Below are 17,616 nucleotides of genomic sequence, written 5' to 3'. Positions count from 1 at the left end.
GGCTCATTCTGATTCTTTTGCTATAATTAGATATCGAGTTTTGTTGTGTAATAACTCAAAGATAAAGCTTTTAAGGTTCCGTATGCAAATGCTGAAATCCTAAGACTAAGTATTAGTAAGTAATATAATATAACACATGCGTTACAGTTTTATCGTTATATTTGTTAAATGTTCAAAGGATATTATATAGTAACTATTGCCGCTATTATGATAAATTTGAAAAACCCATGACCAGTACGGGACAGACTTGCAATTATCCGGTTTTTATATTTGGAATTGAGACATGAAAGAGTTTCCTCAATTAATTTGATTTTGAACTGTAAGTGAGCCAGTGTAACTAAAGGCACAAGGAAGGACATTACGATTCCGATTGGTGGCGCGTTGACCATTATGAACGTTTAATCTTAGTGGCAATGTCTTTGAACGGTAGCGATCACTAGTACCACTGATCAATATTAAAAATACAGCCTTAAGTTTTGACGTTATTATTGAATATTAACTTACAATAAAAAAATTAGAATACTATACACATTTAAGAGTTAATGTAACGTGGCATTAATTATATATACGCATGTTATGTATGTTATATAATTTTAAGTACATATTGCCCCTCACAGAGTATATAAGCTTCCTACGTAGGGGAGACAACGTCATACGCAATAAATGAATATGAAATAGGTATGTAGGTGGACAGAACTGTAACACGTGGTATGACAATGACGTCAAACAATATGGAGAAGCCTTTCTCACTTGTGAAATATTGACAGCCGACTTATGGTGATATACTATTTTGATATGTGCATTTTTGATATGACATAATTATTATGGTCAACGTCGCATATCACTTGACATTTCACGACCGTTTTATAAGGTGAGTTACGAGTTTTTTCTTACAGAATAGCCCTTCAGTAGTGGTAGTTTTATCTATACTTATTATCGTGCCCCGTGTCTGGAGAGTATTAGTGAAAGATACCAACGATGCTTGCGCAGGAATATGCATTGAAATTACTCGAGATTTGGTCAGCTCCCCAAACGGTGTTACTGTAATCAAGCAGTAACGAGTCTTCTTACATCATAATGATACGTTTTAAATTTAATTTTCTGTTAATATTTTTATAAAGATACGAAGCCTTTAGTATATTGCTTTCTAGTTAAACCAATACGCGTGGGGTTCGAAGGGCAACATTATAGTTTCTTTATTACCACACTATCATAAGGTCGTATATCGGAACGTATACAAATATGTTTATAATAGAGAATAGGATGTATAATTTTCTTACTGAAAGTAAGTTAGGAAAATTATAAAATTATAGAGTTCTCAGCAGAATGGTTCGAAGTATGTGACTTTTGAGTGATCTTTTAGTTCGCTTTAGTTCATCAGGTTTCTTCAAACGAGGCGTGAAGAGGCATCTTGCGGGCAGACAAGGTGGGGGCGTTTAGTGCAGAACATTCTTCCTGACTGTACTGGCCGTCGTCGTGTTTGGACTGTACTACCACTTACCATCAAATAAAATATAAAAAGCTACCGAAGGTATTTGAAGTTTATATGGCACCAAGTTTATAAAGGCATACCGGGATACATTTTGATCGACTATAATACTGAGATATTTTCTTATCCTTATTAAAATAAAAGCAATTACGGGAATTAGTCTTTATTGACGCAACATGTTGGTTGTTTGGGATGCGTAACATGTCAACTTGATTTAGTATTACGAAACATTATATTGTATCAGCAGGCAACTCGAATCTGGTTTCAGAAGATTTGTTACTTGTATGGAAATTGATAGCAATTAGTAGTTCTCTCTATCGAGCGTAAAATCTGTGCAGCGTAATTCATATATACGTATCTATTATAATGAAGATTAATTTGAAGAAACGATGTTGATAGGTCGGTGGAAATTAAGTGATATAAAATTTACAAAAAAAAATACTAATTATTAAAATATATATAATTTGGACCATTAACTATTATAAGAGTAAAAAAAATGGAAATCTTTACCAGGTCACGTTAGATACGCTGGCAGTATCTCATATCAACAATACGTCTCGTAAGGCCAGTGCAGCCGCTGAAGCTGCTCAAATACTCAAGCGCCGCAAATATTCACTTTTATCCAACGAATATGAATTTGCGGGGCTGGGTTTTGAAACATTGGGTCCATGGTCATCCGATACAAAAAGAATCATAAAAGATATGTCTATGAAACTGGTCCACACTTCTGGTGACCATAGCTGGCGCTTATTTAGCCCAGGCTGAGTCTACGGTGCAGAGAGGTAATAGTGCCAGCGTCTTGGGTACAATTTTTTTTATTTATTTTGAACAATGCCACAGGACAATCTTTTAGACGGCGTGTTTCCACTTTAAATTTCTAATGTGTATTTTGTTCTTTTTATTTTTATATTTATTTGTATTTTATAAAAATGTCTGTACATATAAATATAACAATAAAAAAAGAGTAAAATAATTTAATTTTATTCTGACATATAAATTATATTATTTAGATTTAATAAAACAAAATCCAGATTACAGATCCTTAAAATGATATTATTTTTTATTAATACTATTGAACTTTAACTTTGAAATGAACTTTAATTTCCCATTATTATAAAATGTTTTCATTTTGAAATATGGCAATAAATTAATTTAATATTAATTAATAAATATAAATGAAGTAAATCAGGTTCTTTTGCCGTTAAATTTAAATCTAGATAATTTACACGCAACAATATATTCCAAACAATTTACTTAATTAGAAATTTATTGACCCTGAATTGAAATTATTTTTTTAAAGTTTACGATTAAGAAATTGTTGTAAAAACCTACTTAAATAAATATTTTTATTTTGATATTTTTGATAAGCAATAATAAAATGTAATTACTTACTAGACTTTTAATAAGTCAAACAGCTTAAAATAATATATGTTTATTCAGATTTATTAAATAGAAGTAATTTTATTAAATCTGCGTGTATTATTTATTAATGATATAATTAAAGTACTTAAAATTAAGTTTATTTTTTGCCCAGACGCCCATTCCACGCGGTCGTGATTTGTATACTGTAGTTGTGTTTAATTTTTATTTGTATATATTTTAAGGCTTTAATGTAATCGTAACAGCCTGTGAATGTCCAACTGCTGGGCTAAGGCCTCCTCTCCCTTTTTTTGAGGAGATGGTTTGAGAGAATGGAGCTTATTTTACTACGCTGCTCCAATGCGGGTTGGTGGAATTCACATGTATGTGTCTAAGCCTGCATGTGTCTAATTTCAGTGAAATTAGACACATGCAGGCTTTCCTCACGATCTTTTCCTTCACCGTCAAGCACGAGATGAATTATAATCACAAATTAAGCACATGAAAATTCAGTCGTGCTTGCTCGGGTTTGAATCCACGACCATCGGGTAAGATTCACGCGTTCTTACCACTGGGCCATCTCGGCTTTTTTCTTAGGTGTATCATTTAATGTAAATGATATGAATGTAGTTTTCGTACGGCGATGACATATAGGCTTACCGGATGACGTGCAAGATGTCTGCTTCTCATGTATTTAAAAATTGTTGTATTTTCTAATTAAAAGTATTGCGAAATAGTACGATATTGTAGTAAAATAAGTGCTTCTTTGCTCAAAACAGTAATTGACTGTAACAAAATTAAAGCAAAATGATTGTACTAACACATAACATCAATACGGAGGATGGAAAAAAGGTTTGATAAAATTATTGATATTATTTTATTGGTATAGCATTATAGCTGATAACTAGTCTTGATACTTTACGTAAAATTTCAATAAAGCCAAGTAGAATAAAAAACAATGTCATTATATTTTTAATATACATATTTATTCATAAATTACGCGGTCACATGATACAAATTAAATTATTTACAATTAAATAATACAGTTAAATTTATATAAAAAATAATATTAATGATCACGGCCGGCTCGCGGTGACCGTTCCGGGGGTACTCTGTGGTGGCGAACAGGATACCCGGGGAATGGTCACCGTTTGTGCACCGGACCCCGATCTAAGCAACATTCATTAATTCCAAGCTTTAATATCCGGAAGCTGCAATAAATATGTTAGGTGTACAAAATAAATAACCATAACAATTGAATATAATAGATAGAACATTTAAACTTTAAACAGTGATTAGAGAACGTACGTGGATTCGATTCTTCCAAGCGACTTCTCGTAAGCTTTCAATAGGGTGTAACACTTAAAAAATACTTAATAAATTAATAAATAATCATTTATGTAAAAAAAAACTCCTTTACACTAAGACTCCGAATCGTATAAAATCGTTTTCCATTATAATAGTTCGCAAAATTGGTAAAAAAAAAATTATTCGGGTACCGCAAGGTTACATCTTAGGTCCCAAGTTATATATTGTATGTCAGTCCATGAAATGAGATATTCCGCGTTCCCCGCCTAGTTGTCGACGACGTTCAGGTAGAAGGCGGCGAGCGAGTCTCCCTTGGAGCCGACGGCGCGCGCCTGGTACTGTCCGCCGTCGTCGGGGTTGCACTTGACGATCTCCAGGCGGTACCGCGACGTGCCTTCCATGTTGAACTTGTACCTGTTCGATGTCTCGTCGATCGGCTTGCCGTCTTTCAGCCATTGGAGCTGGAGTGGTGGCTACAAAAGTAATTCATTCATTAATATCACATTATTATATTCCTTACATATTTCCCAATTATTTTTTCGAGACATATTAATGATAAGTTTTCAGTTGAACAAATGAATCGTCACAACCATTTTTTTTAATTATGGTTCCTGCTCTTTCTCTTCTATTATTTTAATTATAAAATTCTGTTATTTTTTTTACAGGAATTAAAAAAAATTTGGATTGAATAATATTACCTTATCCAGCTCCGCGGTGAACACGGCGGGCTCTCCGCTGGTGACGGTGGTGGAGGCGGGGAAGTCGCGATACTGCGGCGTGGCGGGCGTCTCTCCGGACACCGACACGACGAGCGTGCACGACGAGAACGACTCGCCGGCGTCGTTGAACGCCTCGCACGTGTATACACCTGAACAAGTACACACACCGATTACGATACATATACTCTAGATCAATTTAATCTGTAAGTTTATCTGCGCCAGTTTAAAATTATAACAATTGAAATACCCACTTTTTTTAGAGAAAATACTAAAAAAGATTGTAGTATGTTATTTATTTCATATTTAAATATTAAAATCGATCGAGTCCAAAATTCGTCCATTACTTTTTTGGAGAAAATATTACCAAGTTTTAAAGTCACAATATAACTTCCAAATGTTTAGATTATATATATTATATACATAAAATCAATCTGATCGTACCGGCGTCCTCAGGGAATATTTCGGCGATTTGCAGCTTGTGAATGTTGGCTTCGCTTGAATACTGGAAGTCCTTCGACGGCTTGATCTCCTTGTTGTTGTGCAGCCAGACTACGTCGAAGCGCTCTGCGCCCGCGATTCTGTGCGTGGCAAGTTTGATAAATTTCATCTTCCATTTTTATATTAAAATAAAACTGATTTATATTTACATAGGACGCGCTCACAGTTTGTTTAAAATGTCTATTAGCACTGAATTTAATACTTGTAAATTTAATTCATTTTCTATTATTTGCCAAGGAATGCAGACGTGACCATCTCAAAAACGGAAGCCCCTTTTATTCCATGGTCCCTCCTCGAGGGGCGTGTATCAACATCTAGGGGACGGTGATTAAAGGTTAAGGCCCAGATAACATCAGGGCCTGGTCCTGGAAGGAAGATGGAGCTTTAGGCACGACTTGTTCAACTAGGCCCGAAGCTCACCAACGCTGCTGCTGCCTTGGGTACCCAACAGCGCCAGTGTGGTGGACGCGCTCCAACTCAGAACAAGGCATATCTGCGAAGACCGCATCAAAGCGGTGAGGGTGATACGCGGGAAGCGTGACGGGGATGGCGACGACACTTCTCAAAAGCGATCCGCCCTGGGCGGAGGTGCTCGCAGAAATGTACCGGCTCCGGGCGGGGACCAGGGCGAGCGGCGACCGCCCAGATTCCACGGAGGTGAGGCGAGTCAGGGCCAGTGGGGAAACGCGTAAATTCGTTTTTCCAGCACGGAAAAAAAGGTCAAAACAACCACGGCATCCAAGATATCGCCCGTGTTACTACTAACGTAAACGTAACGTACCTTTAGAGTCGAAAATACCAGTGCAGCAACGATAAACATACAAGAACCCTAGAACGAATGCTACTATGATCGAGTCCCCGAGCCTGCAGAGCGAGGCGCACGTACCTGCAGGCCAGCGTGACGGGCTCCCCGTCGCGCGCGTGCTGCGAGCGCGCGTGGTCCACGATGCGCGGCGGACGGTCCTTGGGCGCGCCCGCCGCCGGCCCGTCCGCTGTAGTCGTAATGTAGTATTAACACTCCCCCTCCGGCGCACATACTAAGTCGAGCAGTCGAACGCGTACTAGCCCGATTCTTTATTTCTTATCATTTTTATATAACTTTAATAACAGTTTCGAACAGAGAACATTTTTCAGTAACAATCATATATTATAGAGTCATACATACTAAAAACTAATTAATGAACCAAATAAAATTTGAGTTTTCTGAAAAATTCTAAAATGTGAAATAAATTATCGAATATTCGTCGAAATAAATTTTGAAATTGAAATGAATGCTTACTTTTGACCGACACGTTGCACTTGGTCTCGACTTCTCCCTGGCTGTTGATCGCCTTCAAGGAGTAAACTCCCTCGTCTTCGGGGAACACTTCGTTAATGACCAGCGACGCGACGCCGTTCTTGTATTTAAGGTCGACGACCTGGTGACAATTATTAATATGTTATAAACAACGATAAAGGATATCCCGAAATAGATAAAGATATCCCGAATAGACGGAAGGTACACTGGTTTTTAGTGGATATTCCGGCCCACTCAGTGCCGGTGAATCCCACATACTCCCACTTTTGTGGGGTAAACGCGTAAATGCGTTTTCCCAGCGAGAAAAAAGGACAGTTAATAAATAAACTTTTTCTAATATTTCGTATTCTATTAACAATGACAGAAGTTGCTAGTGCATTTTTTTTTTTTTTTATAGAATAGGAAGGCGGACGAGCATATGGGCCACCTGATGGTAAGTGGTCACCAACGCTCTTAGACATTGGCATTGTAAGAAATGTCAACCATCGCTTACATATCCAATGCGCCACCAACCTTGTGAACTAAGATTTTATTTCCCTTGTGCCTGTAATTACACTGGCTCACTCACCCTTCAAACCGGAACACAACAATATCAAGTATTGCTGTATCTGCATTTTGTAGAATACTGACCTCAGAAGAATGCAAAGGTTTGCCATCCTTAAACCACTCGACCCTCGGGTCAGGGTCTCCCCGAACTGCGCATGACAGTAGCAGAGGAGCACCATCTTTAGCGGTGAAGGCGTCTGGCAGAGAGCGGGCGAAGGACGGCTTGCACATTGACGAATCTGATGCGGGCACTACAAATATATAGATAGATTATTACAACGGTCTAAGCTGCTTACGGTGCTTTGAAAATTAGATCCGGCAAATATTTTTTATTGTTTGAGAACATATTGAGAACATTATAACAATATTTAATCAAGTCATTAAATCTTCGATGCCTCTGAATAAATAGACTGGTGTTATTTATTTTTAATATACTCGTATATTTTAAATTGAAAACGCCCATCAGGGCTGGACGGATGATTTTATTTAATGAATGACAAATTATAGACGAATACTTTTTTGTTGAAAAAATATTCCATAAATTAAATCGCATTTCCGCTTATAGTAGGCATAGTAAAAAGCATTCTTATAGAGAAAAAAAATCGTATCTCAATGTGTATTATTATATAAAGAAATGCCTTAACGAAATGTTTCGTGTACTGGATTCTAATGCTAAAGAAAACAGATTCATAAATATTTCGATTTTACAAGAATCGATACGAAATAATGAGACTCACAGACTAGTTCCTTTGTGGCGCTCCTCGACCTTGAAGCGGCGTCAGAGTCCAGCTTGGCGCCGTATTTCTTCTGTTTGCCAGCCTCCACTGAGGTCTGAGGCGAGAACTTCGGACGCGGACCGGACGATTTGGACGGTGGGTCGATTGTCACCTATGATTAATATTCATGAATTAGTTGAAATAGAAAAACGCGTGTTTGGATCAACCTTAAGTTTTTTATTTTATTGTTTAATTAAAAACATATAATTATTTCTCTTACTCTACACTCAAAAAAGTTATGTTAATTATAGCGTTGTAATAGAATTATTATAAGTAAATTTTACTGAAAATTTATAAAAATTATAGCGGAACTTTTCAATATAGCGATTTCAGTTTCTTTAAAGACAGATATACATAACATATCCTATAACATAGGAACTGTAAAATTACATTTATAGAAGATAAATCCATATGATATATAATAGTTCGTAATACCTTAGTCTTGGTGATGATCGGCACGGGCGCAGGTTTGAGCGGCTTCTCGATGTAGCGCCGCTCGCCCGAGTACATCAGGTTGTGGGCGAGCGCCGCCTGCTCCTCGCTCACTACTTCACCTGGAACACAATCATGGAGTTATTTTTTCACGTTGATAAAACATTCTCTTTTTAAAAAACAATAACCAGTACTAGTAATCAGTAACAGCCCGTGAATGTCCCACTGCTGGGCTAAGGCCCTCTTTCCATTTTTTGAGGAGAAGGTTTTTGAGTTTATTCCAACACGCTGCTACAATGCGGGTTGGTGGAATACACATGTGGCAGAATTTCAGTGAAATTCGACACATGTAGATTTCCTCACGATGTTTTCCTTCACCATCAAGGAGGAGAAGAATTATAAACACAAATTAAGCACACGAAAATTCAGTGGTGCTTGCCCGGTTTTGAACCGATCATCGGTCAAGATTCACGCTTACTTAACACTGTACCATCTTGGCTTTTTAACAATATATAGATTATAATTTTTAGCCTGGTGATAAAATGGCCCCATGGGTCCATAGCCTAATTAGTGCCCTGACTGACCTTCAACGATGACGACGCACGAGGTCTCGTCGGTTCCGTGCACGTTGGTGGCGACGCACGAGTACTTGCCACTGTCCTCCGGCCGGCAGTCGATGATCTCCATGGTCACGACGCCGTCGGACTGCGTCATCGCGTAGTCGTATTTAGACAACTCGCGCTTGTCCTTGAACCTGGAATGTATGGTACCGTTTAAGTGGACATCTCCCTTGTGCTTGTATTGAAATTATTTTAGCTTGTACTGGCTCTCACCCTTCAAACGGTACACGGTTTTTTATATTTCCCAAACTTACCATTTAACCGTAGGTGTGGGCTTGCCGCTCAGACAGCAGAGCAGTTTGCAAGTGTCCCTCGCCTGCATCACACGCGGACGCAGCTGGAAGGTGAACGATGGTGCCGTCTCGCTCCATTCCTGCCAGAAGGTGTAGGGCAGGGGTTCGCGACGACGAGGCGCTTCGGAAACGTGCTGTCTCTGCACTTTAGGAACCGCTGAGGATAAAAATTTTCGATATTAAAATCGAAGCCTAAACTGTCACAGTAAATATCCAAAATTTCCTAAAATAAATTTCCGAAAAAATCTTCTTGTCTTCGATTTGTTAACTAGAAAAAGGAAACACTTTTCAATTACTTTACGTTCTGAATAGAGTACATTCCTAACTTTCTAATCCGTGTACGAAAACAGAATACATAAATAACATGCAATAATTTAACAACCTAACCTGATATTCCATCCATATTAAATTCCTCTCAAACAATCCAATCCAAAAGTTTATTTAATCAAATCTAAACATATGTTGAATGTCAATCAGTTTATAACTTCGACTAGAACGAGATTTAATTAAATCCTAGACAATCTAGGAGCCAATGAACTTAGGTTTAATAATAGACACATTTGTGGCCTAGATTTAAACGAATCAACTTTTTGTTTGTAGAAATAAAATATCTAACAACCGTAGTTAAATTTGACATGCTTAAATTAACTAGAGCATTATGTGAAAACGAATAGTATGATCATTTATTACAGGATGATTTGAAATAATTATGAATAGGAAATAATTTATCTGCTATTTAAATAAAGATGAATGTATGTATGTTTGTCATGTATGTGTTTCTAACTGAGTTTCTTTCGCCGGTTCTGCTCAGGTCTGAGGTGTTTATTTCCGAACCGGTGGTAGATTTATGACAATCAATAAGTAAATGCAACGCTTCTATATCGAATAAAGATTTTTGATTTTTAACCCATTTATCCGATTTTGATGAAACTTTGTGAATTGTTAGACTTTGTTTTGTTTTTGGGCTGCGTCTGCTTACGCATCGAGAAGGTTCCATGTAGAAAAAAATCCATTATATTTCTTTTGTATGTCTGTCAGCCGTTAAGCAAAGCATTTGTATGTAAGTAATCTACTACCAGTAAATCCAGTAAGATATAAAAAAAATCCTATATTTTATAACGTCTTCGTCCATTTATTTTATTACCATTCAGATATAATAGTAATCAATTAAAAAATAATTTAAATATTTGAAACAATTTGTACGATAATTTTTACGAAAGATTGAAATTGAATAGAAACTTTTTTTTGGGCCTATTCTGAAAGTCTAGCATACGTCATGAATTATAATTTTAGGTTTCTATAAAAAGTCACTATGGATTCTAAGCGTCCCACGCAACAAAATATCAAAGCTTAGTGTTGCCTAATTAAAAAAAAAGGTTAACATTCACTGCATTAAACAATAACGAGTATTAATCATTGAATCCAACACGCTCCCTATAAATCTCTCGTCAAGACACACGCGCTATGACAGCGCGCGTCTTGATGAACGACCTTATGTTTAACGCGACAAATTGTGGAGTCTTTTGAACTGGCATATTTATTAATTGGCATTTAACTAAGCGGACGAATTTAGGTTTAATTGTAAACGACGATTGTGAAACCGATGTTTAATGTCAGCCAGTTATTTATTTATATAACACATACATTTGATTTGTTTTAAACGTTGCGTTTGTGTTTTATTGATATTTAATAATAATAATATCCTAGGACATTTTTCACACACGGCCATCTGATCCCAAATTAAACTTGTACAGAGCTTGTACTATGGAAACCAGACAACTGATGTACTATATATACTATTTTTCTTTTGTAAATACATACTTATATAGATAATTACACCCAGACTCAGGACAAACAGACATGTTCATGCACACAAATGTCTGTCCTGAGTGGTAATCGAACCCCCAACTGCGGGAACCAACAATGCGGGTTGGTGGAATACACATGTGGCAGAATTTCAGTGAAATTAAACATGTGCAGGTTTCCTTACGATGTTTTTCTTCAGCGTCAAGCATGAGATGAATTATAATTCCAAATTAAGCACATGAAAATTCAATGGTGCTTGCCCGGGTTTGAACTACGATCATCGGTTAAGATTCACGCGTTCTTACCACTGGGCCATGTCATGCTTTTTAAATATAGTAACATGGTATCAATAAATTATGAACCCTAGAAATATATGAAGATAAAACGCCTAATGGAAATTCAATAGCACATATTTAAGTATACGAACCAACTGAAAATCTTTCTCTATATTTTAACTTATATATTATGACAACGACAAATAGTATAAAAGGCCTGACTTTGTTATTATATAAATATATTTTAAGAAGGCAAAAAAAATCGATACCAATTGATAAGTTTTTTTTTAATAAAATAACCATAAAAACTTAAAGATGTATGTCTAAATTATAATATGAAAAACGGGGAGGGGGGACTTCGGACACGAAAATTCTTATAATCTTATTCTTATGTCTTAACTGTTTATATGTATTGTTTGAAGAATAAATGTGTTAATATATAAATGTATATTGTCTATGGACATTGATACTGTGACAAGTATAAGCATGGTATGGTGCCATGGATTCGGCGCCATTCACGAGATCTAAAATGTTGTGTCACACAAATATAAATTATTCCTTGTTTTATTAAAATAACTACGCAATACCCACAAAGACGATGCCTACTAAGAATAAATGTATGATAAATCACTACACATTATACAACAAAGTCTCTCAGTCTCTCTCTTGTTGTTTGTTTGTCTGTATGTACGCGATAAACTCAAAAAATACCGAATAGATTCTCATACGGTTTTCACCAAAAGACGGACTGATTCATGAGAAAGATTTCGGTGTATAATTCGTTAATGTTTTGTATAAAATGGCTGAAATATGAAGATATCGGAAAAAAACCTACCGATCGGAAGCTTTACTGGCGTGCGCCACGAAAACCAATAGATTTATATTTGTTATGATATAAACGCTTTACGGAGCTCTTTACTCTACCCTTGCGAAACCGGGATGGGTGATTTGTAAATGATAAATAATAAAGGTCAACTTACGTTGTACATTCAAAAAGACGACTTCTTCTCTGAAGCCATAGTGATTCTCAGCCCTGATGATGTACTCGCCGCGATCCTCTAATCTCGCGCGGTTGATTATGAAGTAGTAATCGTCGTTTGCGTATCTATCCGAACATTTATATAACATTATACATAGGTATACACAAGCAGGTAGCATTTTTGACAACTTTTCATATGGTCATGATTTTTGGGATGGATGATGAGTAAATCGGCCACTCATGGCAAGTGGTCACCTTCAGCTATAATAACTGATACTGTAATAAATATAAACTACTCCTTATATCAAGCGTTACCAATAATGAAATCTAAAATGTTATGCCCCTTGTGCCTGTAGCTGACATCATATACATGATACACTGACTCATTCATCTTTCAAATCGAAACGGAACAATACACAGTATTGATGTTTGACGAATAAACAGCTAAGTATTTTTTTTTTAAATAAACATCACACAATTTTTGATGTATTCATAAGTATGCCCTATTTATTGTCTATTCGACGAGTCTTGTAGCGAAGGATTCCCAATCGGAACAGAGGGACTGACCTCTTCATGTACTTGACGGACTGGCGCAGCTCGCGGTTGTTGTGCGACCAGGTGACGGTGGGCGCGGCCACGGCGATGATGCGGCAGTACAGCTTCACGGACTGCCCCTCGTAGCAGAACGCCGACTGCGGCTTGATCACGAACCGCGGCGCCGCCTGTCGCCGGTCTGCGCACACCGCACACGCACACTCAGACACGCGATCCCAATACATTATTTCATTGATCAATGAAATAATAATCAATTTATTCGACCATATTTTTTAATTAAATGATTCAGCAGATTATGTTCCAAAATTATAGAATCACATTAAAAATACAGGTCTTAAGTATAAAATAAGTAGGCTGTAGAAATGTCCCACTGCTGGACTTTCCTCTTAAGGTGAAGGTTTTTGAAGCGTATTCCACCACACTACTTCAGTGCGAGTTTGGATACACATGTGGCAGAATGTTGTCCGACACATGTGGGTTCCCTCAGAATATTTTACTTCACCGTCGACCCCAGAGAAAATAACAAACACAAATTTAGCACGTGACGTTCCCCGATTTGCTTCGCTATCTTCAATTAAATCTGAACAATCTCAACTAATATAATGACAAAAAACTGTTTGTTAAAAGGGAAAAAGAGCACTCCATTCTAAATTTTAAGAAAGAATCAGTAGAGAATTAATTTTAGAACGTCATAAATTTTAGAGGAATAAAAAATTAATTACCGAATTGTCCGTCGTATATCTTCCATTTCTCGATGAGAAGTTTGCGCAACGAGCTGTACTCGCTCAGCCTTCCGATCGGTAGAACGAATGATGACCAGTTCTGTTGAATATAAAAAGGTATTAAATATAACAGAATGGACACTCTAAGCAATGGCGCAATGTTATATATACAAATTAGAGGGTGAAATATAATATTTAAAATAAAACAAATCATCTAAGATTTTGAGATACTATAACTTATTTTTCAAACACAATTTTATGACCTAATATCAGTGGGCTTTCACACGCTTAAGACTTTTTATACTTTTTATCTTTAACTAAACATTCGTTGATTGGGATTGGAGAAACACTTGGTAGAATAAATTAGAAGCAATTATTGGTACAAACCAATGCGATGGTACTAAAAATATTACTATCCCTTTTGAACTCAACACAGGAAAAAGAGACAGCCATATAGACAGACAATGTAGATAAAAGAAATGGACGAACCTCGTATCTCTCCCGCAGTCTATTCCTCATCTGTTCGTATCTCCTCGCCTGTATGGTGGCGGTGCGGGCGGCGGTCGCGTCTCCGGCCAGCCAGCGGTGAGCCAGGCACTCGTGGGCCGTCATACGCTTCCTGGAATGGATAACGGTTTTTAGTCAATGGTCACGTGGATTGGGGTGGGAAATATTAAAGCACATAAAACTACGGAGGCCGTAGTAGTAGGTTGATATCGTTAATACTGGCAGTTCGTTCTAAAGGTTATTTTGAATACATAACGATATTACGACTTACAATAGAATTACTGAACAACGAATATATAAGAATATTTTCATCATCAAGCCCACAAATAAAATCATGACATGAAGAAGAGGAAACATTTTTTTAGCAAAACTCTTTCGAAAGTCATTATGTTCTAGGTAACATCTAATCTATTTAACGGAACGGATTAAATTAAACTAGTTGATTAAGCGTAATGTGGGATAAATGAATATTATTTTTTTTTTTTTTTTTATAGCAAAGGAAGGCGGACGAGCATATGGGCCACCTGATGGTAAGTGGTCACCAACGCTCTTAGACATTGGCATTGTAAGAAATGTCAACCATCGCTTACATATCCAATGCGCCACCAACCTTGGAAACTAAGATTTTATGTCCCTTGTGCCTGTAATTACACTGGCTCACTCACCCTTCAAACCGGAACACAACAATATCAAGTATTGCTGTTTTGCGGTAGAATATCTGATGAGTGGGTGGTACCTACCCAGACGAGCTTGCACAAAGCCCTACCACAATACTTACTCCTTGTTCTTAACAAGAAGCCTCCTGATGAAGTCCTTGGCATCATCAGACACGTGCTGGAAGGCTTCCTCGTCGAACTCCCAGTCACACGCCTTAACGTTCTTCAACGTCTCAATGTCGTTGTTACCAGCGAATGGTGAGAGACCAGATAATCTAAAAACGGATGAAATCGTGATCATCTTAAATAAAAAAATATATTTTCTAATATGGGGTGAAGCTGTTAACATTCTTACCACCATTGCACACGGTCATGATTTGTATAGTAATTATTATTAATTGTGTATACTTATTGAAGATCTCAATAGTAATTTTTAATTATATTTTTACCACAGATAACAAATAATACACATATAGTACACATTAGCGTATTTAACTTATTAATGTCAAATATTTATCATATAATTCCAATCTTTTTTATGAGCAAACGACCCACGAATACAATTCAAACTCTAATACTTACAGTACATATGACAGCACCCCGACGGCCCACATGTCCGTGTAGAAGCCGACCGGTTCCCGCTCCACAATCTCCGGCGCTGCAAACTCAGCGGTGCCGGTCGATATCTTGACAACTTCGTTCGGATCTAACTTGGTCGCCAAGCCGAAGTCAATGATCTGGTCGAAAGAATAATCAAATTACGATAAATCTACATAATTTTTAGGATTTTACATTTTTTAATAAAAATAATTATTTGAATATATCAAGTTCAACGTGAAGTTATCGTAGATTTGGAGTTTGGATTATATAAAGACCAGCCGGTAAGTAGCTTACCGATCGATTTTTTGTTCTTCTATTACTAAAAACAAATGGACTGGACTATAAAATGCATTTCGAACGACTTAAGTACATCGCATGAGTTTGGGTTGCGTTACGAGTTTCCTTAATTAAATAAAATTAAAAAACTCAATAATAAATCTCAATTTTTTATATCCAAGATTAGACGACGATTTTTTCGATTAATTTGAAATCGATGAACAAACTTTTCAACTAAGTTTTTCTCGTTAAAGTGATAACGTTAAAGTAAGACGTGTCTGAATCTGCGAGCTCACCTTGACGTCGGTGCCGGTCCTGGTGGTGCACATGACGTTCTCCGGCTTCAGGTCGAGGTGGATGATGTTCTGCTCGTGCATGTGGCGCACCCCCTCGCACACCTGGCGCATGTAGTGCGCCGCCTCCGCCTCGCTCATGTTGTACCCGGGCTCCGTGATGCGCTCGAACAGCTCGCCGCCGGACAGGCTGCGACAGGGTCGGTCACGTTTTAAATTTACAATATAATAATAAAGTCAGATACAGGTTGTATGGAAGTTGCCTCACATGCTAAAATTATAATAATAATAATAATATCCTGGGACATTTTTCACACACGGCTATCTGATCCCAAATTAAGCTTGTACAAAGCTTGTGCTATGGAAACTAGACAACTGATATACTTCATATACTACTTTTCTTTTGTAAATACATACTTATATAGATAATTACACCCAGACTCGGGACAAACAGACTTGTTCATGCACACAAATATCTGTCCTGTGTGGGAATCGAACCCACAACCTTCGGCGTGAAAGGCAAGTATCTACCAACCACGCCAACCGGCCCGTCATATTATATTATACTTAATGACATTTAGACGAAAAAAAAAGTAGTTAAATGTTACTTGTTGCAATAAATTTTGCTAAATATATTTATTAATATTACATATTCGAGTAATCTTCTAAAGATCTTATAAGATTTATAACATAAATCTGATAAAACGCACCCATACTCGTCGGACATCATCATCAGGAAAGAGAATACTCACAACTCGAATATCAGCACCATTTCATCATCGTCTTCGAAGGCGTCGTGGAGGTTGATAAGCTTGCGGTGATGCAGCTGGTTCATGATATCTATCTCCTTCTTGATGAGCTCCTTCTCCATGGCTCCGGCGACCGGTATGAACTTCGCAGCGAAGTAGTTCCCGGTGGCGCGCTCGCGACAGCGGTGGACGACGCCGAACGCCCCTGTGCCTACGACAGTAGTGATTACATTGATTATAAGCTTTTGGGTAATTAGGGATAATTTGGGAAACGAAATCAAATCAAATTATTGGAAACGGGATTGGACTTTTTTTGTGAAAAGAAATCTGCAACAACATAAGGGATCACCTATATTTATTACAGAAAGAAAAAAGTATTCTTTTTAATCATTCCATTTTTAAATTTAAATTATAATAAACAGTATCCGTATACAAAAATTGTTAATAACAACAACATGTTTTATATAAAAAAAAAATCATAAAACAACCTAATAGTTATATTTTAAATGTTTTCAAAATGTTATTTAAACGTCTACCGATAAATATTGTGCGGTCAATTTATATAATAATAGTAATTATATAAATAATAAATATTGTGATAATATTAAAAGCACACACCGTGCAGTAACTTTAAAACTAAAAGAAATACGGTAATAAGCAATATTCCATATATTATACTACAAATACTCATAAATACTAAATAAATATAACAAAATGAAAGTGAAAATAATTGTTGATTTTCGTAATTTACTGCATCGTAAATGGGAGTTTTTTGTTTAATTTTGAAGAAAAAAAATTAAATTTATCCAAATTCCGAGATTTATTGCTTATAAACTTATTATTATTCATTAATTTTTAAAT

At 36.7% G+C, this 17,616-nt stretch overlaps 1 protein-coding gene across 24 annotated transcripts in view; it reads right to left on the bottom strand.

Moving 5' to 3' along the window:
• Positions 1 to 3,812: 3,812 nt before the first annotated feature.
• Positions 3,813 to 17,616, bottom strand: part of LOC126777812 (twitchin) — a 125,326-nt gene continuing 111,522 nt past the window's right edge. For all 24 annotated transcript variants that reach the window (XM_050500951.1, XM_050500970.1, XM_050500971.1 and 21 more), the window contains 18 exons: positions 16,759 to 16,966; positions 16,010 to 16,196; positions 15,420 to 15,574; positions 14,960 to 15,112; positions 14,164 to 14,293; positions 13,675 to 13,774; positions 12,965 to 13,130; positions 12,399 to 12,523; positions 9,299 to 9,494; positions 9,009 to 9,178; positions 8,428 to 8,546; positions 7,954 to 8,104; positions 7,301 to 7,467; positions 6,653 to 6,791; positions 6,260 to 6,365; positions 5,317 to 5,453; positions 4,855 to 5,024; positions 3,813 to 4,629 (listed from right to left, as the gene is read on the bottom strand). In XM_050500951.1, the coding sequence (XP_050356908.1) occupies positions 4,423 to 4,629; positions 4,855 to 5,024; positions 5,317 to 5,453; positions 6,260 to 6,365; positions 6,653 to 6,791; positions 7,301 to 7,467; positions 7,954 to 8,104; positions 8,428 to 8,546; positions 9,009 to 9,178; positions 9,299 to 9,494; positions 12,399 to 12,523; positions 12,965 to 13,130; positions 13,675 to 13,774; positions 14,164 to 14,293; positions 14,960 to 15,112; positions 15,420 to 15,574; positions 16,010 to 16,196; positions 16,759 to 16,966 (2,786 nt within the window). In that variant the 3' untranslated portion in view covers positions 3,813 to 4,422. The remainder of the gene's footprint in view (positions 4,630 to 4,854; positions 5,025 to 5,316; positions 5,454 to 6,259; positions 6,366 to 6,652; positions 6,792 to 7,300; positions 7,468 to 7,953; positions 8,105 to 8,427; positions 8,547 to 9,008; positions 9,179 to 9,298; positions 9,495 to 12,398; positions 12,524 to 12,964; positions 13,131 to 13,674; positions 13,775 to 14,163; positions 14,294 to 14,959; positions 15,113 to 15,419; positions 15,575 to 16,009; positions 16,197 to 16,758; positions 16,967 to 17,616) is intronic.

This window comes from Nymphalis io, chromosome 24 (genome assembly GCF_905147045.1).
Source record: "Nymphalis io chromosome 24, ilAglIoxx1.1, whole genome shotgun sequence".
Lineage (NCBI taxonomy): Eukaryota > Metazoa > Arthropoda > Insecta > Lepidoptera > Nymphalidae > Nymphalis > Nymphalis io.
This window is presented reverse-complemented; position numbering and strand designations above follow the sequence as displayed.